The 23,815-nt window shown below is 45.8% G+C and overlaps 1 protein-coding gene across 1 annotated transcript in view; it reads left to right on the forward strand.

Annotated features, from left to right (window-relative positions):
* Positions 1-23,815, forward strand: part of LOC146179500 (lysosomal alpha-mannosidase-like) — a 42,963-nt gene that overhangs the window by 16,667 nt on the left and 2,481 nt on the right. Inside the window, exons 6-23 of the mRNA XM_084579130.1 lie at positions 1,586-1,689; positions 4,069-4,119; positions 4,760-4,876; positions 5,607-5,813; positions 6,773-6,833; positions 7,548-7,587; positions 7,665-7,734; positions 8,717-8,981; positions 10,012-10,137; positions 12,004-12,083; positions 13,319-13,534; positions 16,520-16,638; positions 17,285-17,380; positions 17,588-17,660; positions 18,475-18,561; positions 18,915-19,037; positions 20,864-20,962; positions 22,743-22,871. Of these exons, the coding sequence (XP_084435256.1) occupies positions 1,586-1,689; positions 4,069-4,119; positions 4,760-4,876; positions 5,607-5,813; positions 6,773-6,833; positions 7,548-7,587; positions 7,665-7,734; positions 8,717-8,981; positions 10,012-10,137; positions 12,004-12,083; positions 13,319-13,534; positions 16,520-16,638; positions 17,285-17,380; positions 17,588-17,660; positions 18,475-18,561; positions 18,915-19,037; positions 20,864-20,962; positions 22,743-22,871 (2,063 nt within the window). The remainder of the gene's footprint in view (positions 1-1,585; positions 1,690-4,068; positions 4,120-4,759; positions 4,877-5,606; positions 5,814-6,772; positions 6,834-7,547; positions 7,588-7,664; positions 7,735-8,716; positions 8,982-10,011; positions 10,138-12,003; positions 12,084-13,318; positions 13,535-16,519; positions 16,639-17,284; positions 17,381-17,587; positions 17,661-18,474; positions 18,562-18,914; positions 19,038-20,863; positions 20,963-22,742; positions 22,872-23,815) is intronic.

Consider the following 23,815-nt stretch of genomic DNA (forward strand, 5'->3'; position numbering starts at 1 on the left):
GTGAGCTAGAAATTCTGGACACCTTGCCCGACACTGCACCAAAAAACAGGCCCCTACCCCCATGGTACAAACTTCCAAATGTCTGTGATCTCACTCTAACACGCTTCAACAAAAGCCAAACTCCTAAAGAACATATAATACAAGAATTTCGCACAATAAAAGAAAAGTACAGTAATTATACAGAGTTTTATACAGATGGATCAAAAACTTCTACTTATGTTGGCTGTGCCGTAGTTGAAGAGAACTGGGAACAAATAATTAGGCTTCCTCAGTGCGCATCAATTTTTACAGCTGAATCTTATGCTATCCTGACAGCTGTAGGAAAAATAGTGAATGAAGGCATTGGGAACAGTGTCATCTACACCGATTCGTTGAGTGTACTGACGGCTTTAAATCACAGAAATGCTGCCATGCCTCTAATCGGTGACATAATACATAATGTAAAAATGATCACAACACAAGGACATAACATAGTGTTCTGTTGGGTCCCTAGTCACGTAGGCATTGACGGCAATGAAAGAGCAGACAAATGTGCTGCACTTGCCCACAACAAATTGATTCAGAAAGCAAACATACCACATAGTGATTGCTTGAAATTAATAAAACATAAACAGATGAATAAATGGCAGTCCAGATGGCACAACCAAGAAAATAATAAGTTGCGTCTCATAAAGCCTGTACTAGGAGAATGGAAATCGAGCACACATCAACAACGTTTTATGGAAGTGATAGTATGCCGTCTTCGTATTGGACATACTCATCTTACACATAACTTTCTGCTAATGAAACATAACAAACTGACCTGTGAAGAATGCGACGAGATACTCACTGTAAACCACATTCTAATTACATGCTCAAAACTTGAGGCACTACGGAGAAAACATTTTACTATATTTTACAATCATACCATCCCATTTCATCCCACCTTGCTTTTAGGAGAAAGAGCACTTGTAAACCTAGCATCTGTTCTCAGTTTCCTAGAAGAAGGAAACTTTTTAAATAAACTATAGATTTAACATTAACCTTGCTCTTGGCGCATGATAGCCTTAGTTGCTTATGCGCCATAAAACCCAACACAACACATACATACATACATACATACATACATACATACATACATACATACATACATACATACATACATACATACATACATACATACATACATACATACATACATATATACATACATACATACATACATACATACATACATACATACATACATACATACATACATACATACATACATACATACATACATATGTGTGTGTGTATGTAATATATGTATGTATATGAGGTGTGTTTTTTTTTTCACGGTATCGGTGTCGCCGGTGTAATATAAGTGCAACGCGAAACGCCAATTGACCCGGCCCTTTTTGATCCTAAATCAATTATATCATTCGTAATGTCATGAATAACTCCTCAGAGTTCTACAAGTGACGCTAATGACAGCATAGGGGAGCGATAGAGAAGGCATTTCGCACTCCTGTATGCCGGGTTACCAAACATTACGTTTCTATTACAAGAATGGTGAGCGACCAGTTTTTTTTTTTTTGCTTTTTGTTTTTTCTGAACTGTTCAGGTGCGAGCCATGACATGTTCACCATGCTGATATACGGTGGTAGCTACAATGCGCCGTCGGAGTTCTGTGTGGAGGACATGTACTGCGCAGTGTATGACAGCAAGGTATGCATTTCCATCACCAAAGCTCGCGCACGTACCAATCCACGTACTAGTATATAGTTTTCTCCATTGCGTCTCACAGAAACAGACCACTCCTGCAAACGAGCTGCATTTGGAAGACACGCATTTCTCGCCTCCCTTTCATACAGTTGCCCGTACTGAAATACAGAGGGCGCAGCGAGCAGCATTTTAGTAATGTCGCTCTGCCTGAATGACTCCTAACAGCGGCCGAGTACAAGTGCAAAGTTTTAAGCGCGATTTGAGAGGGGAAACACGGCGTCGTAGTTGGCTGTAGTTGTGTCGAGAAAATGTGCAGTCACGCAGAACTGAAAGTGATTAAAACGTATGATAAATTAAGGTTATGGAGTAGCAACATGACTAAAATGCCATTAGGACATATAAGGATAAAAATTAGATTAATTGAGTCAGAAAGGAAACTGTGCTAATTAGATGGGAATCGAAACTTCCGCCCTTGGATCGCGGGTCAGAAATGATACACTTAGGTTTTCTAGACATGTTCTTTCAACTTGGTTAAGGGTAATCTTGTGTGTCATATGGTAAATAGAAAAAAAATAAAATAAGAATAGCGCCTGTTTTATGGAGTGATATGCAAAGAGGACTCAAGGTCGCCGAAGGGACACTTTGTGTCGGCGTTATCTATAAGGGCTATCAGACTCGCATGGCTGCAAAATTCCCAGGTTGCCTTGAGGGAAAGATGTGAATTTGAAGAATGTATGCAATCTCACATCAGGTGACAAATCGCACGTTTTCATGGGTCCGCAAAATATTTATACGCACCAGCTGAGACCGCATTTTGTCAGCAGCGACTCCTATATACAACCGAATTTTATTATTGTTATTTCTGCTGTTTATCGATGGAAACTCTATAGCGTAGCCATTATCTTACCTGAAACACGGTTTATTGAAAGGTAGAGGGAAAAAAAGGGCGCGAAGTAGGCAGGGCACTTAATATTTACTATCATCAGTCTAAGAGACGTAATGGATTCGTGTCTGCTGCTGCATGACACCGATGACTATTTTGCTAGCGGTCTCGGTGCCCACTTGAATCATCACAAACTTACACACACAACTTTCTGGATTATCGGTAGTGGACAAACACTATACGCATGACAGTGATTTACGGAATGCGCTGTGTGCAACGGTGAACAAATTATTCATCACTGTTTTTCGCATAAAGGCAAAGACTCCACAACGTGGAGTTCAGAAACACCTTGCAGGCTTGATTTGCAGCTGTGGGAGTATTTGTACGCCACGCAGAACGTCGGAAAGGTATTCGCGTATAACACGCGAAAAATAAAACATACTTTATTCCTTAGCAAAACCTACGAATCCTCAGCTTGTTTAGAGATGTTGTTACGAAGGTGAAGAAGTGAAAAGGAGAGCCATGTCAAGATAAAGGAAGATGCATTTTTGTCGTTTTGCGTTAGCGGCAGTTGTTTACACTGAGGTAACGTCCGAAATGCGAGGGGCTGTGCTCATTTATGCCTCGCTGCATAAAGCATGACAGAGTGCAAAACAATGAGTTCGCGTTTCATCCTGTGTGCACGGAGGCTCATAGATGGGGCCTGTTGGAAAACCCTGCTTCAAAAAGTGACTACACCTAGGAGCAGGTTTTTCTGGCAATGGTGCGGAAGCTACGGAGTCGAAACACGTTCTACCTACCTACGAATCGGAACATGGTCCTCGCTTTCAGTTTCTAGTTGGCTCCTAAGAAATAGTTTATTGTTAATATTCGTTATTCAAGATCATGTTTCAAGGACAGCTGCCGAATTTAAGCGGCTAAAGTCAAGAGGAAAGAACATTTATTGATTACAATGAATGTGCTACACACATACAATTCCAAGAAGGTTTTATAATTGGAATCAGGGTCAACGTTTTGGGGCAACGGCACACTTAAGGATGCATGGCCTCTGTGTAGGCTTCTCTTCATTGTCAAAAGACACTGCCCCTGATTATATTTTTAGCAACCGATTCTCAGTATTTGCGAGTGGTGGCGCAATTCGAAAGCGGTCATTTTGTAACTTTATCGCCTATAGTCACAATGGTCGCACAAGCGTATCTTTTCTTGATTCTTTTACCTCTTTATTTTCGTTGGGAGTGTACTAGCTGTGAATTTTTTATATTGCATCGGTTTAATTGATTTCGTTTCCAGGTCTCTGTGCGTTAATCAATAATCTCAAACCTGGTTACACCTTGTTTTGACCAAGAGCGTCGCCTCAGTCCATAAACTTTTACATGTTGGTAAATTCGAATCGACGTCTTTTTGATACATAGTTTCGCTGGATGATATTGAAGAGTTTTGCTGGTGCATACGTTTCAATTTTACCAACATTTATTTTCCTCACCTTCTCCCCGATGAAGAATGCCATGCTTAAGATGGCCGAAGAAGTGCTGAAGTTGGTCTTCAAACAGGTAAGACGGCTTGCGCAGATATACGCTCATCTTATTTCATTCCGAAACTGGTTTAGCGGGTATTGTTCAATAAACATTTTTTAATATGTTAGCCGCAAAACTACCGCATCACGTTTTCGAAGCAGGAAACACACACCCGCACTCCATGCGTTATAGCTTTTACGACGCAGCAGATGACGTGGTTGCCATCCATGTAACTCGTGATAGCGACGCCGTGGTAGTTCAGCAATAATCTTTCGTTCGAGCTACTCTGTCCCCGCAGGCGGTCACTGAACTTGCTGATACTAGTAACAAGGTCATAATAAATACTACCTGTATGATCTTTTCCTTTACCGGTTGAGTTTTCGGCATTAGACTATAAAGTCTAAGTACGAAGCCGAAGCAGCCAGCTAACGCCGCAATAAGTGAACGTCTGTCCGGCTTCGACGTTATGCTAAAAACTGCACGTCCACATTGGATTTATTTTTCAGCGAGCATCATTCGGCACATTAAAAGAGTGGTGGCATAAAATGGCGAACGGAGCACTAAACGTAAAAGCTTGAGCGCAGTCAATGGCACCAGAGCGTGGCAAGCCAACGTTGTGAGTGAGCAAGAGAAAGCGAGAACAGCCTTCCTCTGCTCAGCACCCTTCTTCCCGCAGAGCACGGCCTATGCCAGCAACAACATCGCCATCTACATAGGCGGAGACCTGGCCTTTCAGAGCGCCCAGCACTGGTTCACCCAGGTGGACGCTGCCATTAAAGCCGTCAACGAACTGGTGGGTGCATCAAGTGATACTAACTAACTAACTAACTAACTAACTAACTAACTAACTAACTAACTAACTAACTAACTAACTAACTAACTAACTAACTAACTAACTAACTAACTAACTAACTAACTAACTAACTAACTAACTAACTAACTAACTAACTAACTAACTAACTAACTAACTAACTAACTAACTAACTAACTAACTAACTAACTAACTAACTAACTAACTAACTAACTAACTAACTAACTAACTAACTAACTAACTAACTAACTAACTAACTAACTAACTAACTAACTAACTAACTAACTAACTAACTAACTAACTAACTAACTAACTAACTAACTAACTAACTAACTAACTAACTAGTAATTTATTAACTAGCTGACTAACTAGCTAATCCACTCATTTTAACCAATTTGTAAATTGCAAGTGTCTAAAACTGCATAAATAAATGTTAACTGACAAGAAGGAAACAGCTAAGTTGTCAAAACTATGACATATTACGACCTGTCACTCACTCACTCACTCACTCACTCACTCACTCACTCACTCACTCACTCACTCACTCACTCACTCACTCATGACCAATTCTCTTTGACTTCACTAAACGGATGTTCTGTCACATCATAACATTATGCAACCAATGACAATCGCAGACGCTATTCTTGGCTTCATTCACTAAACGGATATCTGCAGTGACGTCATAACATCATGCAACCAACGGCAATCGCAGGCGCGCCGGAAAGGTCACCGTGTACGCGCCATGTACTCGACACCGCTGTGCTACCTGGGGGCGCTGCACGCGTCCAACCGGTCATGGCCAGTACACCGCGGGGACTTCTTCCCCTACGCCGACATTCCGGGCCGGAACTGGGTCGGCTACTTCTCCAGTCGGCCTAACCTCAAGGAGTACGCCCGATACGCCAATGGATTCTTGCAGGTAGCCCTATCTTTCTCCGTCCTTTCCTACCTACCTTGCGTGCATCTCAGCTTGTCCGCCGGAGAGGCAACAAGCCGAACCGTGGTAGAGATTTAGCTTAAATGGGATTACGCAAGTAGGGCAGGCGAGAAAATGACCACAACTGATAGGCAACGCAAGTATACCATAGACAAGCAGTCTGCCTTTTACGTTCTTTTTAATGCTATGTTTCGAGGGCTGTATTTTAAATGCACGCTAAGGACAACTCCAACCAATAATTGTTCTGAGTAAATATTTTGATATGTAAACGTTCTATGCGGTATTTAATGACGCATGACCGTGATTCTTCGCTCACAATACCGGTGCCGGATCTCCTGGAGAAAGAAGCCTTAAATGTAATCGTGTTAAAGTACTGCCCACTAGGCAACGCGATGGTCGGCGGTACCCATTTGGTTTTGAGGGGACTAAGACGCTCTTCCATTTGTCAAGTTAGGGTGAGACTAGTAGTAGCAATAATAAAAACTCTTGTAGCAATAGTATACTCAACGCTATATTAATAAAATTTGGCGTAAATGGTTCACAAATCTTGTCGTTTTAAAAGAAGAATGAAATGGTAATCAACATATTTACAATAAGTTGCCTTGATAGGTCTTTTTTTTTTTTTTGCGCCTTTGTACCTTGTTCGCAAAATTGGCCTGAGACACAGCTCTGAAAATTATCAGCATGGGAAGGCACATGTTTATTACGGACGTGAAGCCACAATTACAAACTTGTGGATGCAAGGTACCACAATAACTGTAAGAGAAAACAGTCCGTGTAGTCATCGCTTCCAGTCACCGCCGTTGGCGCCTGCGTGCGAACTGCTGGCGGTAGTACGCAGCCGTTTGCTGCCCACGTTAATCCTTCACACCAGCAGCCCTTACCATCACACCAGCAAGACCTGAACATGCGCTCTTTACTCTTCCTTTCTTCCCGCGCAGGCCTGCAAGCAGCTGGTTGTCCTCGGAGGGATGAAGGATGTCTCCAAGACAATGAAACTCAGTGCGTGAGCTTTTTTTTTTTTTTTTTTTTTTTCAGCACACATATTCACATAGTTAGCGCTTTTACTATTATGTATTATGTAAATGGCTACCTGTCTTACTATCTTGAAAGCCTAATTTATGGTTTCATGGTACCTGTGGCGTTCGGTTGTCGAGCCTAAGGTCGCAGGCAGAGTTAGAACCGTGGCGACAGCATATACATCGAAGTGTAATGCAGTGTAATGCAGGCACCTGAAAGAAATGGACATGGGCAGGACATGTAGTGCGAAGAGAGGATAACCGATGGTCGCTGAGGGTAACAAACTGGATTCCAAGGGAAGGAAAGCGTAGCAGGGGGCGGCAGAAAGTTAGGTGGGCGGATGAGATTAAGGAGTTCGCAGGGGTCAAGTGGATGCAGCTAGCACAGAACCGGGTTAAGTGGAGAAATATGGGAGAGGCCTTCGCCCTGCAGTGAGTATAACCAGGCTGATGATGTTGATGATAAATCAGTCAAACAATCAAACATTCTTGACAAGCTCAAGTACCGGGAGTGCGACTGCGCGATTATGTAGCTCGCCGACTGCCATGCCTTGAAGAAATTTGAAAGACAACCCTATCGACGGCATCAGAAACTATTACTACGCTCATGGTCTTTAATAGGACTGTTGTGCAAAGTGGAGTCTCCTAAAGGCCATGCATTCATTCTTCCTCCTTTCCTTTTAATCCCCCCCGCCAGAGGATGCAGTGGCCATTTTGCAGCACCACGACGCCATCACGTGAGTGGATTAAAAAACACCCGCACCGTGGCATGGTCAATATGGAACGCTGACCAGTCTCCTATTATTCGGAGCAGGGGAACATCAAAGGCAGCCGTCGCACGTGACTACAGCCGGCTACTCACCGCGGGCATCGCCGACTGCGAGGTGCGAAGACATCAGCGTTGTAGCACTTTTTAGAGTTACTTCCGGCCGGTCACTTACAAGCGAAAGCTGCCATGAACCCAAGTCTAGTCGAAATCACCAAGGCTAGCCATGTATAATACGAGGAAGATACACTGGGTGCCCCCAGCAACACACGGTGCTTTGTTTTGTAAAGCGTGCTTCACTGCACAATGAGTCATAATGCGGAGAAGCAGATTTGCATTACACAGCGTGCAGTTTAAGTTGTTCCTGAAAAAAATTTGCTGCAATATTCCAATGCAAGAAATCCACAGAGGTGCTCTTTGTGAGTAATTAAGGAAAATTTAAAAGCTCTGCATAGTACCTATAATTTACTAATGATTTTCTTAAATATGCTGCTGGTGGCAGCATAAATGAGAGATTTTTTGCACTGGTCGCATACATTTTAAATAATAATAATAATAATAATAATAATAATAATAATAATAATAATAATAATAATAATAATAATAATAATAATAATAATAATAATAATAATAATAATAATAATAATAATAATTTGTTCACAGGAAAGAAAAGGCGCAGTATCTGTCGCACTTATTTCTGTGGACACCTGAACCACGCTGTAAGGGAAGGAAGGAAGGTGGGAGTGAAAGTGGAAAGGGAGAAAGGGAGAAAGAGGAGCCGGTAGTGGAGGGGCTACGGTGTAATTTCGACCACGGCTAAAAACGGGGATTTTTGAACTGCGTTCTCAGCCATGGGCGGCATTACTTGTGCCGTACTGAGAAACGTGGTCTCAAAGCAGGTGGAAGAACACGGGGCGGGTCTTCAGTTTACAATAGACACGCAAACTGGTGATGATGGCAAGGAGGGTAATGTTGACTGCGATGATATCGTGTCCAAGGATGCCATGAGGCCGGGAAAGGCATGGTTCTGCAGTGAAACAAAACAGCCGATAATGAATTAATCAGGCAATAAAATCGATTAATTACCTATACATCGGCAGGAGGCCATGAGCAACGCGGTGAACCGGCTGGCGGATCCTAGCGGCGCTGCCGGTGACCTCCCATGGCACTTCTGCCACGCGCTCAACGTGAGCGAGTGTCCCTACTCGGAGAGACTTGACCTGACTGAGACGGACGGAGAATTCACACTGCTCGTGTACAACCCGTCGTCGACGGCCAGGTCGACCTATGCCCGCCTGCCCGTGGCAGGAGGCCTCTCCTTCACCGTCCAGGGACCGCAGGGAGACGATGTGGACACTCAGGCAAGTATTTACTGCATGCCCGAATTTTTGCTTTTTTTAATAACCACACATCCCGAAGTTAGCAGTCGAAACTCGCACGCTAATGAAAACGCTTGAGTACAATGACATGAGGTCGCAGTGAGCTATGTGTGTGTGGGAAAAACTTTATTTCAGGAAGGAAGCTTGAGATAGCCGGGGCAACCTCACGCAAACACTAGGTGGGCTCCTCATTACAGGAGCCCATTGGCGACCGCCGCGGCTCGGGCTCGGTGGACCAGAGCCTTCTGGCTTGCCAGGTCGGAGCAGCCGAGCAGGGCTGCCTCCCAATCCTCCCGGGTGGGGTTGGGTTTGGGGGCGAGGTTCGGGGTTGACTGGCATGCCCATACCGTGTGGAAGATGTCCGAAGACTTCTCCGCACAGTGCGGGCATTTTCCTGTACAGGCACTATCGAACCGAAAATGGCAGTGGCCACTTTAAAGGGGAAGTGTTGCAGATACTCCGCCTTTTCTAATTCATGTAGACCAACTAGTTTTTTTATTTATTAAAAGGGACTTTGAGGACAAACTGAAGTTGACCTGTACCGGTAAGTTACTGTGCTCTATTGCCATTTTTACAGAAAGCCGTGCTTTTCTTAGCTAGAAAAATGCCTAGAAGAGAAATACAGGTGCCATCGCCAATCGGCTTTTTCTTCAAGCAAGTAATGATAGCATGAATACCACTTCAGGCTAGGCTACAACGCCATTCACATCCAGATGGGGCTCACGGATTCAGGCCTTTTCGGTCTCAAATTCGATGATTTGAATCAGTTGGCGGTAACACTTTGAAATTCATTAATCGCAGCAACACAGTATTTTGCTGGCGAAAAGACGTCAACATAGCCTGAAGCAGGCTGAGAAATAAGTTTCTAACTTTACTAAAAATGAAAATTGGCTGGAGTTGTGCTTAGCGGTATTTTGCTTTTGTTACATAACTGACTGAATAGAGGTGCTTAGAAATACCAGCAGGCGCTGCGTGATCTTCGCTGAGACTGTTCGCTGGCGTGTTGTGCCAGGCAGTGCCTATCCACGTGAGCCTGCTCAAGATACCCGAGCGGACAGGTGGGCTGGCCCAGGTGGAACTCGCTTTCCCCATCGCACTGCCACCGTTGGGATATGCCGCCTACCGCGTCACGGCACAGAAAAGTGAGTGGGTATACCCCGTCACTCCGCGCATGCGCAGTCTGGCATGACATGATGACAAGATGACACATGATGCGCAACTGCCTATAGAGCTGCTTGACGGCGCGGGCTCCAGCCCGGCTCATGTATAGACCGGGCTGTGTGTACATTATTTATTATGTGTACAGGTGACTGCATGCATGATGCACTGCGTCTAGAGCTGCCTACTGTTCAGCCTCTACACAGCTGTTAGGTTCTTTCAAGGGTGTACAGGTGCATCCGACGTCTCCAGTTGATTTACATTGGATGTAGCTGTAGAGCTACAATTCCAAGCTGGGAGCTCCTGCCGAGTCGTTCATCCCACATGATCTCATGACGTCACACAAACCTGCGACCAATCAGTTCCCGGCCATGTCAGATGCCAGCCGCCATATGCCTGTGATTTCAGAGCGCTAGCTCTACCACGCACATTCAGCGAGCTTGGGGTGATGCCGCAATCGACCCTTGACCTTACCTTTACAACAGGTGTTTGCCTCAGCGTTGAGACAGAGCGCCTACCACGTGATCACCATAAAAATAAATAAAAGTAAAATAATAAAGTCACTAAATGTACACAGCAATGCTACCATATAGGTGCACGTTCCCTAAACGGTGGTGTTTCATAAGCTAACGTTGGATATCCATGTTCGGCGGCGTCGAAGGGCTTGAATGTTTTTTTGTTTTTTTTTTTTATCTTACTACGCCGACGCCGGGCTTCCTGGAGAACAGGAGTGCGTATTGTCGGGTTAGTTGGTTCCACATATTTAAGAAGAAATTAGCGCTAATACTTGGACGGGGACAAAAGGAAACACGCACGATGATAGAAATCGATAGACGATATGGTCGTGTGTGTTTTCTTCTGTTTCCGTCCAAGTATTAGCGCTAATCGCTTCTTAAATTTCCTGGAGAAGGGGCCCTTTAACGCTATCGCGTTAAGACGCAATTAGGGCGCGCTGTTCGCCCTGCAAAGCGTTTATATTCAGTCACGAACTTTTTTCACATGAGAGTTGGGAGTTAATTGACCTTTTCCTTGCACGCAAAAGTAAACGTAGGCAACGGCCGTGCCGCGGTAGCTCAGTGGCTAGGGCTGCCTAATTGTGGGCCGAGGGACCCGGGTGTGCCCACGGCAGAGGTGGCCGCGTTTAGATGGAGGCTAAATGGAAATACAAGGCGTCCGTGCACTGTGCGATGTCAGTGTGCGAGAATTTCAGGGAAAGTTATCCTCATCCATTCGTCCCTCATAGCGCGATTCGCTTTGGGAAAAGAATTAGTTAATTGGACATTAATTATTAATTAATTAGTAATTAATCATTGATTGGCATATGGCCACATAAGGCACGCATTTGCGCGTACTGTGGTGGTGCTCTGTGATTGGTCGAGACCTCTATGACATCATCCCGCCTCGGCCAATCAGAGCCGCCGCAAAAGCGGGACACATTTTGTCCACAACATCAGCCATTAAAGGCTTTCGCCTTAAAATTTGAGAATTTTGAAAGTTTTTTTGTGACGTCAGAAGTTCTGAACGACGCCGAGACTTGCATTAGCTCCATATATTCCTCACTCTCTACTCGCTAAGACTCTCAATGACTGTTCGATTTCCGCGCAATGCGCAATTGTTTTTGTTTTTCATTTCCACTTATTTATTCTTTTGTTTCCTCAGGCGTATCGTAACTTAAATTTGCGATTATTAAAGTCGTGTCCGCCCCACTTTGCCCGCACTGGCGGGCAGGCGGCTTTGTGAAAACTGAATCACACTGAGCGGCCTACGATCACACGATCGAGGAAGGGTGGAAAAAACGTGTCACTTAGCTTCGCTAAGTAATTACAATGTTTCTTGCATTTCTTTTTCAGAGAAAGAAGAGGTACACTTTCCGTCGTCGTCGCTAGATTTTCTTCAGCTTGAACCCGAACAGAGATTCGTCGAAAACGAGGTGAGCTGTCAAGGCAAGAGCCATTGCTGCGCTTCAGAATGATTTTTTAAAACAGGTGACGTCTTTCGTTCTCGGATAATGAGTTCTCGTACCACTATATATATATATATATATATATATATATATATATATATATATATATATATATATATATATATATATATTTCACGAAAGAGGTAAACTAGCGAAAACGTGTCAGGTATAGTGGAATAGGCTTTCAGTTGAAGGTTAGTATCAATATCACAACTAGAGCCATTCGAGAATCGTACGAGTTGGACGTCCCCTACTTTTTGATTCCCGGCTCTTCAAAGCACGCAGTTCAAAATGCAGAGGTTCAACATGACTAAGCCTAGTATAACGCGCAAAGAGCACCAGTCTGATGCAGTTTATCTTGGAAGATGGCAGATATACAGATATAGATAGCGCTGCCGCTGTCTTCTCGCCTGCTATTGTTCATGTTACCTGGTGCGGCGTATCTCAGCCTCCGACAACTGTCGCAAAGGGCCAGACTCACCATCCATTTCGAAAGAGACTGAATACACCCGACTCTTCATGCGAGCCTATACTGTCAAAGCAGATGACTTATAGGTCACTGCTGACGTCGCATACTCGTTTAAGGCAAGCGGACGCATACGCAAGTAAATTTAAGACAAGTGACGTCACACAAATCACCGATCAATTCGTACCCATCCATGTAACAATGCCTGCCGGCAATATTCATGCTCGTGAAGAGGGTGGTGACGTATGCTGCCTAAATTGCTTTGACTGACATATAAATAATAAATTGAGTTCTTTAAGCCTCAAGAAACATGCCTGCGTGGCTGTAGGGACAGCATGTCTAATCCGGGATCCAATGGTCCTGGAAGACGTGCTTTTCGGCTCGTTTGTTGTGATTTAGAGCCAGCGTATTATACATTATGATATTTATGACTGTAAACCAGCGCATATGTTTCCATTATTAATCGTCCGAAAGTTATGGTTCTGCGCTCGGTAAGGCACCGGTCCCATGATTCCGTCCCTCGAGATAATAATGGTAAGGAGCTCCGATCATGCCTCGGCCATGGTCTTGGCGCGGCCCTCAGTGGATCGAGCCAACGTTTCTAGATAGACCCTATCTAAAAGCTTCGGGGTGGACAGCATGATATAGTCCTGGGAGAGTCTAGTGGGTCTGTTCAGCATATATGCGTTCGTGCAGTGATCGCCCGCTTTGTGGCTTCACGGTCGATTTTCCGCAGCGTTACCGACTCGAACTGGACACGACGAGTGGACTGCTCCGACGCGTCACCCTTCTGGGCCAAGAGAGCGGCGTACCGCTGCGCCAGTCCTTCTACGCCTACACGGTGGACATGAGGGTTCGTTCGGGGACCTTGGCAGGGGGCGCTTATTCCTTCGACCCGGACAGCAACCGACCCGTAGATCTGGGAAACAGGGTCACCTACCGCGTGGTACAGGTGAGTATACTTTGATTCCCCTCTTTCTTGCGCTATAATTATGACCTGAAATTGAATAGAAGTTGGTCGGTCGCATATTTAGGGAAATTACCCAAGGTGAAGTAGATTTGTAATTAGGGAGTAATTACTCATTGACATCCACCCAAGCGAAGCTTCGTAGTTGAAGAAAAATTCGTCCTGGTCCAGGGATCAAACCCGGGACCACCGCCTTTCCGGGGCAGTCGCTCTACCAACTGAACTAACCAAGAGCCTCTGTAGCTGTATGACTGCGCTTGGGTGGATGTCAATGAATAGAAGTCGCAATTTGATGTGGCCTCGCTGAATCTATTTGCCCATAGTAGACTTAGGCCTGTAATGTTCAAACATCGAAAACTTCGGATAAGAACTATGAACTTCCAGGATTCCATCACTGATCGTCATTGTCATTTATTATATTTTTATAGGCCTAAAGTACATTACACACGGAGGGGGATATAAAACAGGAGATGTGGCACAGGAATATCAACCAATATCACACGGGTTTAGGAAGCTTATGGAAGTGTGCGCAGAAAAATGAAAATATAAACATTCAAAACGATTGCTAACCTCAATGTGGCAGTGGCAACCGTGGTAATATGAGGAGGCGGACTTCCTGTCCCAAACGCACTCCGCCGATGCAGTGTGTTCGCTTGGGAACCGCGGAAAGGTTCGAGCTCGAGGGAACAAAGCAGAGTCGACAAGGTGCACACTCTCGATGTTATTTATTGCTCTCGTAAATAATATGCCGGATATACAGAGTACATCGGCTAGCCATGAAACATCAGAAAGATCTCCCTCGGAAGTACAAGGCTACCCATGAAAGGCTACCATCTGGGAGAGTGGCGTGGCATGAGCTGCGAACGTTTTTGCTTGCGATGGTTCTTGCTGTGGACGTTGCATACTTCGGGCCAATCCGCCTCACGGTGTTTGCCACCGGAGGTGGAGACGGCGTTGCGGCCGCGACAGCTCACTTTGTCGCAAGGATCTGGAAGACTCTGTCGTGCTCTTCGCGGGACTCCGTGCAGAAGTCTGGGTAACGCTTCCTTCGCTGTTATCGCTTTCCCCATCATGGAGGTATTTACCTCTTCGCCCAGCCGGCACTGTCCCAAAGGGTGGTGGGGTGGTGGTCGGCAGCGCAGTGGCTGTGGAAGAAGCTGTATTTGCACACAACAGAGAGTACAGATCAGAAAAATGGCAGTCAAGACCACTTGGAAGGCCTGTGAGCACAGAGCAAATTTTCCGGAACAGTTACGGTAAGAACCTAGTCAGAAATGTTTTCATTATATCGCATAGCGACAAGTGAAGACGAACGCGCGATTAGAAGAAAAACTTTGCAAGGATTAATGCTTCTAGCAGAATAGTAGTGGAATGCGTACAATGCAGACGCTTTTGATGAAGCACATAAAATATCTGGTTTAAAAAATGATACATTTTGTATACAGCGTCTCTTACCCACATCAGAAAGGAATAATGTTCGCGTGATGTTAGACACACGAAATGTTAAACACTTACTGGGTATTTCGATTCAGTGCCGTCAGACGATTCCGAGCGACAGCATAGTTGTATGCAAAAAGGCGCTTTGTGTGTTATTGAAAAAACCATGTGCGTGCTCTCAGAGGTATTAATATTAGCCATTCACAACAGTAATGATTCCTATGATTACTCATTTTAATTACATCTGTTTATCTGGAGACGATAATACGAGGCGTATACAGTAAATCAAGAGCGAAATATAGAACTCTTTCATCGACTGACAGCGTATAGCACTAAGCAGCAGAAACGTTGTAGCTTGTTCTGCCGTTATACGCGTTACATTTTATTAAGACTAGCCTTCGGGTAAATTTACCTGATCAGATTTTCTACTCCTCCTGTTCGTGATATCGACAGTGGTTCAGGAAAATATTGGAAAAGACCGTTTTTGTAAAAATGTTAGTAATCCATGTAGTTAAAACCACGTGCAGAAATGAAAAGTTATTACATCACAGGTGATGGTTCGGGTATTATAGGGATAAGGACAGACCCTTTCGCTTCGTGTGCCAATAAATACCTATCACGGGAAAAGCTATTTGTTCGCCGACGTAACTCCCATCTGGCCGTTACTGAGCGCCCTATTCCCAGGTAATAACGATGACGGAGTGTATAAATAGAGTCACGTTTTCGTTATTGCATCTCGCCCTCGTTAGGTTCCAAAGTTGGGTGCGGGGTAGTGGAATCGGTGGAGAAGAAATTCAGCGTCTTTCGCGGTGTTTTCGCGCTGTTACGTCACGAGGCCGCCACTTATTCGGTGGTGTGCGATGTCGTGAGCTGTGACACATGACCGAGTTGACAGGTGCTCGGTTCGCGCGGCATCGCCGACCGCTGTGGTGGGCTCGGCGTCCGTGCCAACTGCGCTCGGCTGTGCGTATATGTGCCTGGACATCTTCGCACACCCGGTTGAAATAGAACCAGACACAAAACTACGTGTGTTCTCTGTAGTGGAAGGCCGCTGCCAGCGGAGAGGGCGATCACGAATGTACACACACATGTCGCTGAAGATAGAGCAGCGGGGACTTCACAGGCTGCAGTGTATGCGGTGAGCAGCACGAAGACAAACAGACCAAGCGGACTTCATACTTCAATGATATCGCATTCTCGATACGTGGTATAATGAAGTGTCTCATAAATTGCATAATTAATTAATTATATTACTCATTCACGACAAAGGAAAATAAAATTTTATTTGATCTGATAATTTGTGTTGTGTGACAGAGTGGGCGTGACGTGGCGCATTCAGTAACGTCATGCGTAATGCACTGTTATGACGACGCCGCAGAACCGGGAAATGCGGCCTGAACCTCTAACGCTGTTAAAATTCGAGGCCTTTTACGCGTTTCGTTTGTTGCACCTATTGCAGTGCTTAGATGCAGTGAGGGGTTCCTCCGAGCGATGAGAGCAATGTGCGCTCATCCGCGACCTTCTCGCACGCAGGGCCCCTTCGTGACCGAGGTGCACCAGATCTTCGACCAGTGGTTGTCGCAGGTGATCCGCCTGTACAAGAACAGCCCCTTCATCGAGTTCGAGTGGATCGCCGGACCACTGCCCAGCGGGTGGGTGGACTCCTGTTAATTGGCATGGCCGCCCAGCAGTGCCGCATGTCGCCGGTTCCTGTCGATTAATGTCGATTACTCCTAGCACACGCTATTGTTTCGATGAAGTGCCCGTACGCACGACTTGCATGACGGGACGGACCACTTATCGGAAGCGAAGGCCGGAACTCTTTTTCACTGCCTTAGTAACACCTCTGGTAACACTCGACTCTTAACGCAGTTGTCAGCGTCCCGACTTAGCCTTTGATTAGCGATGCGTGACTCGGGTTCGCCAAATTTCCTTTTCCCGCCGGTGCCTACGGCCACCGTAAGTCTCATCATTCAAAAGCAAAAAAGATTGCGGAGGTTTTTCCTGGTTAGGTGTAGTTATCTTGGCGCAAGCTGTGTTAAGCATGGCGGTGTATCAACCACTGAGCAACCACGCTCCCAGAGACCGTCGCGGGAAACAAAAACAACTGAAATCGAATGCATAAAACGCACATCCTCGTTTTGCTTCAATCTTCAGAAGAGGCATTTCAGCAGTACTTCCAGCCATTCAGGGTTATGCGCACGCATGCACAGTAATCTCTATAATTAACATACGAGGTGACGACAGAGCGGTGTCACATTCTTCTAAATTTCCATCTCTTTTTGTGTATGCGCAAAGATCGGGCATGGACGTGGTGACTCGCTACGAGACTGCTTTGGACAACGATGGCGTCTTCTTCACCGACTCCAACGGACTCTTCAGCGTCACACGCAGGTGCGTATATACTATGCGTGTATACGTTTGAACGCTTCAGTGAGTCATCCGTTTCTGCATCGAACGAGCACATTGGGACGAGCATGCGGGCAGGAAAAGATCGTGGAAAAGACCTGTTCAATGTCTTTACTTGTTTTGCTCATTTCTTCTTCATCATGGTTTAACCCAATAAGGCGTTGTGACGTTGTCTTTCTGCCGAGTACGCAGAGTGAACGACTCCCTGGAGCCGGACACGGTGGCGTCCAGTTATTACCCAGTGTCTTCCTGGATCTACATCAAGGTACGGACACGAGGCGACAGTGTTTATACGCTGACTTCAGGGGCTGTTCCACTGAAAGTCAGTTTGCCGAGGAGGCGTGCAGACGGCAGTTATAGTTTCACATTATTTCCACAAGGCGGGAAACGCCGAGGAATGTACTCGGTGTAACCTTATCTCGAGACACCTCGGCACCTTTCGCTTTCTTTCGCTCATCTGCTCATATTTTCCGTCTGGAGGCAAATCGTAAACCATCATGCATTACGCGGTGCAGATGACGCTTTCTTGATAACATCTAATTTTCAGCTTACGCAAACCGCGCTGCTTTTTGATCGGAGCAGTTGCAAAAATGGTTTTCGAAATCCTGTTGTTTATTCCCTGTGGCTATTTGCAGATGTTTACAGATCGTTATGCTATCTATTATCGGTCTGTGGTTCCGTGCAAGATTTACTTTTGTACTTTGCATTTTGAACAGCGCTGAGCAGTTCGCTAGAATGCCACAGTTAGCGCGGCCGCCTACAGCAGCCGCCTACAAATCTCTAGGGAGATGTCGCGCCATCACCAGGCTTGCGACAGGCCTTCCTACTGACCTACTATTTGCTCGTAGACCGCATGAATGGAATCCTCGTTGGAAAGCAGGCGTGTACACGCCTCTCTTTGTGACATCTTCTAATTCCGAAGAAAGCCCTCATTGAGGTCACCTTTAGCACAGTATAATGTATATTGAGGTAACCTCACACGTACAACGATTCGCGATGTTTGGAACGCTTTCCGCAGCCAGCGCAGCGTTGGCGTGAGGTGGTAATTGAGAGATGTCGTCACCATCGCTTCCGCGCAGAACCACGCCGAGGAGCTGCAGATGACGGTGATCCCGGACAGGCCACAGGGCGGGACGAGCTTCGAGCAGGGCACCATCGAACTGATGGTCAGTTCCTTCTCCGACGCTATATGCCTACGCGTATATGCATGGAAAGTGAGAGGGAAATCAGAAGATAAAATTGCCTACTATACTGCCGCCATGATAATCAAAAGCTATAGGCCGGTTTGACCATCTGCCGAGATGCCGATCTCCTTAGTTAACTTGTCCTGGACTTGAGGCATGTACTTGTTCTTAAAGCGCCTGATGCGTCCATGACGATGTGCATCCAAAAACGGAACATCAAGGTCAAGTACAAGGATAGGCTCTTGATGAACTTCCTCCTGGCATCTGTGAACTTCTGTTGGTAAATACACGCATGCATAGCGAAGGCGGCTATGATATGTTTTGGGCATGTGCAGCTTCACCGGCGGTACAACATCGACGACGACCTGGGCGTGGAGGAGCCCCTCGATGACCGAGGCATCAACGATGATGGCATCATTGCAAAGGGCAGACACAGACTCCACTTGGGGACGCCAAGGGTGAGTATGGCTGCTGAGAACGTAGGACCAACACTGCGATGACGATGACGATATGATAGCGGGTGCGTTACTGGGCCCGGACGTTTGTCTCATGAGACGATATGAAACGAATACCAGTTTGTCCATTTGAGCGTCATCGCTGGGGCCACCTGCATAACAGCAGTAAAGAGCATCATGAATGCGAAAGAATTAATAAAAAATATCACGGAATGCGTACCGCTACGTAGTGCGGCATCCAGGGGCAGCTTTTGAGGTATTTTTCGAAATGGGAGTAATTACTTATTCGTCTCGCGATATATTGAAAAAATAACTTTGAGAGTAACGCGCATACGCGTATATGCGCTCTTCAAGTATGCCTTGTCTCCCAGTCTTTGACTGAATTTAAGGAAACTTTTTGATCTGAGAAGGGGTATAGAGATAAGTTTGATTTTTTTTTTAGAAAAGAAATAGCAAGAAACTACAAGCCTGCTGACGAGTAATCTGCGGCCATATTGTGATATTTCAGTTATGCAATATGTGAAAAAAAAATACGTTCGTAAACTATTTCCTACAAATTTTTTTTCCAAAATTTATGGGTATATGTTACCGTGGTTACCGTGGCGGCTACTGCTACAGCGGCGACGATGACGCTGAACGCAGTTATATAAAAACAGATTTTCCACGGTTATGGCTGTAGAAGGCGCCTACTAAGCATGCCATGTTGTACGCCTGTACATAAAAAATATACACGCGGCTGTTCACGTTTCTCATCCACTTGGTACACAGCGGGAAAGTTACGTAGCCGCTTCGCTGCTTCTCGCTTGCAGGACGCTCAACTTAGATGTCGATTTGTAGCTTCGTAAACATATTACGAATTACTGTGCTGCTCGAATACATCCCATTAATTAGCCAGATAAGGAGAACGGCAACTTGATGTTTGCAATAGGGCAAGGGTGTAATAAAGATTAGTGATTTAATTTAATGTGCGTCACTTTCATTGTCCGGTATGTCTTCTCTCTTCGACTGAATAACATAATCTCTGAGCCGCAAAGCCTCTATCACGATGTGGCGCCTTTTGAGAAATGCGCTAAAATTCATCCGCTACGAGCAAAAATGGTCAAAAATGCATACAAAATCCGCTTCCATGAAATGCGCCAGCGGCGCTGCTTGCTCCTGTAGCCTGCACGAAATGCTCACCCGCGGTGAGGTTCAAGCCAGCGGTTTCTTTTCTTCAGTCGGGAAACCTCTGCTCGGTAGAGCGCAGAGGAGGAGAGGCAGAACAGCCATGGTGACGAAGCCGAGTTGAAGCACGTGGATTTTACCCAGGAACAGCGGCGCAACTAAGACAACGCAAAGAGAAAACACAACACCGACGCACACTACCAATTGCGATCACAAAGACCCAAACTTCGAACCTTCACATTCAAGCACATCACCTACATCAATCTGGCACATCCCTCTACCGCCCGCGATTAAGGCTCTACAACAATGATCTCTTTTTTTTTTTTCATTTCCAATAAAAATAGCAAACGCCTTATACAAGGTAGTGTCCAACCAACAAACACAGGCAGAGTCAATCACAAGCATCAAAAGCAGTCCACAATGAACCAAAAACACGAAAAACCACCACTTACACATAAAGCAAAACAAACAAAAGTACCACACATGCCCCCTTCGGCGCACTGCTGTTCCTGGGTGTCCTGCACCAACTAGCCCCGCAATCTGTTATTTCTAGGTGCTTTTTATTGTTTGGTCGAGTATTGTGTGCGCGACATGTCGTTCGGCAAGCAGGCGGCAGTTGACGCAGCTGCTTCGCCAGCCATCTCACCCACAGTGACACGGCGCAGGAGGCTGCCGACGTGCTGCGGACGGCAGCGCTGCAAGAAGTCTACCGTCCCGTCTACATGTTCTACCCTTCGCCTCTCCCGCCCAACGCCAGGAAACAGGCGAGTGGCTGTTCCTTTGGCTCCGTCAACGACCTACAGTGCCACTTAGTGCTCAATTTATTTAGATAAACCCGCAATGTTCGAACCGTGGAAATTTCCAACTGAACGTTTGTGGCTCCTTAAACATAAAGCAAAGTTGAAAAGAAGTTTACTCGGAAAATCGCATTTCTGCGTACACGAGTGTTAACATATTCTATATTCAGCAGTTGCATTTAAGCAAATAATTTGAACACCAGAATAATCCATAATCGAACACCAGAATCGTTGGATCACTTGGTGGTTTCAAATTCATATACGAACGTCAACTCTTCACGCTATCACAATAGTAAGGCAAGCTGGGCGAATTGGTATCGCATGTAAACCAAGAGCACGAAAGGAGTTAGGCAATTTAGCGTTCCTGTGTTCACCTTTAAGACGAAGGTCTTAGATTTCTGTGTCAAGGTCGCGTTGTGAGGTGTAGAAAAATTGCGAGGGCCTTTAACGACTAAAGTAGTGAAAGGCAAAAACCTGAGTGCCGCATTCTGCTACGCAGCTGGCACTAATCAGTAATTTTAATCAATTATAAAAGTAATTAATCAATTACTAATTTGTTAATTAATGAATTACTTAATTAGACATTAATTAATGGATAAATTAATTAGTAATTGATCATTGATTGACATGTAGCCTTACACGGCCGGTCTCAAAGCGCTCTCAAGCGAGCGAGCGCATTGAGACCGGCCGTGGGCCATATAAGGCACGCATTCGCACATGCTGTGATATGGTGCTTTGTGATTGGTCGAAATCTCTATGAGGTCATCCCGCCTCGGCCAATCAGAGCCGCCGCAAAAGCGGGACGCATTTTGCCCACGACAGCATGAGCCATTAAAGGCTTTCGGCTTAAAACAAGAGCGTGCAGCGGCGGGAAAGGGCAACAGCAGCGCCGGAGGAGTTCTGAGAAAGGGAGACGAAAAGCAGTCGGAGTCGAAACGCGGCGGAACCGAAGGGCGTTGAGGGAAAAACAAACAGCGAAGGCTGATTAGGAGGAAAATGTCGGCGATAATGCGGGAGTGTGCCACCGCTGGAGGGGAATGTCAATGAAGGCGCCCGTGGAACGTTCATGGAAACGGCGACAGCACGCTCGCTCGCCTTGTACAGGCGCCTCTTGGGTTCAGAGCTTCATTGGTGACGATGCATCAGGCCCTAGTCGCGGGCAGGAAGACCGAGATAATTAACTACGGCGGAAGAAGCTAGAGCAGCTCCAAATGCAGCTCGTAGTAACCGCCACCGGGAGGCGATAAGGCTGCGGCAGCGGTTTGACGAGAGCAGATCAGCAGAAAGTACAATAGAAAGTTCAGCAGCACAATAACAAAATGTCCAACTAGGCTTTCGCCTTCACATTCTTAGAATGTTCTAAGCTTTTTCCTAGTAATTTTCAAGTGATCGAAAATATTTCTCAAGCAATATTTCCTTATTACAGTTACATAACCGAAACACCATTCGTAAAACTTTCGATGTACTTGCTGTGTGAGCACGTGACAGCTGATGCTGTGCCTTTATGAAATGTGGTGTGCTGAGAGTCTTATTGTTTTGCGCGTCATAAAAACAACGACATCGGAACTATCAGTCTTGCGCACGAGAGATAGAACAGTGTTTTTAAAAAGAAAGCTATATCAGATGTACCTATAGTCGAGGTTAGTGTTGAACCGCAGTCATCGATATTGCTCTAAATGGCTGAGTGGATGAGTTCCAAAATGGCAAGGCAGTGCTCGACAATTGAAGGTGTCTCATGACGGCGCAGCATTCGGAGTTGCGCGTCCCACTGCCCCGGGGCGGCCACCTGATGACCCTGGAGGGAACCGAGGACGGTCGGGCGCTGGTCCGCCTCGAGAACGTCGGCCAGGACGCCGCCATCAACGTGTCCGTCACGGTGCGTCGTCACATTGCACTCAAGGGACACTGAGGAACGAATTGACCTCCCATGAGATTAGGGCACCGCGTTCTAGTCGCTAAAAAACCACGGCTTTCACCGAAAGGGGAGGTTTCACAAGCTATAGAAAGACAAAAAGGAACTAAAAAGAGGTGCCGCTATCGGTGGACGACTTGCATGCGAGATTTGGAAAGTCAAGGCGTGTTTCCTTTACTTTTCGTTTTCTTTTTCACGAACAAATCCTTGATGCTAGCCTATACAGCTATCTTGACGGTGATTTACTCAGCGGTCAGGGAAGACATATAGAAAGCATATGCAAATTATATCTTTTTTAATATATCACGCCATAGCGCATACAGTTTGATCGCTCCAAAAGTGACCGTCGGTGGCGGCATGTGGTGTTGAGAAAATACGCACGTGACTTGGTGTCTAAATTGTGACGCAACCATTGTTTGTGCAGAGTTCATGGTGGCGTCATACCATTTCGCTTCATATCTAGCATCCATCTAGTAGTCAAGCTGGAGGCTAGTTTGTGATAGGGACTCAAGCATATATCTACCTCCAATTGTATCCGATTATTTGTAAGTGTAGGTGTCCGCCGAGAAGTGAGACAGGGGCCACGCCTTTCGTTCTCTAAAAATCAAACCAACTAAAAAATGGCGGAATGGAGTGTTTAAAGCGCTATGGCTTCTACTTGTAAAGCGAAGCTTAAGCGTCTTCCTCGTTTTTTCCCGTAACGTATGGGTTCCGTATTTGTGACTGGTCATAGGGTTTGATGTTGATGTTGGGAAAGGTTGAGGGTCGCCGGAGAAGGGGTAGGCAGCGAACGCGATAGTTAGATGGCATCCTCGAGGCACTGCAGATGAAGTTATGTGATGTTAGGAAGATAGTGAGAGACCGGAGAGCGTGGCGTGACATGGTCCATAGGGTCACGAAGAGTTGGA

The sequence above is a fragment of the Amblyomma maculatum genome, chromosome 9 (genome assembly GCF_055883805.1).
Source record: "Amblyomma maculatum isolate TAMU_Amacu chromosome 9, ASM5588380v1, whole genome shotgun sequence".
NCBI classification, from domain to species: domain Eukaryota; kingdom Metazoa; phylum Arthropoda; class Arachnida; order Ixodida; family Ixodidae; genus Amblyomma; species Amblyomma maculatum.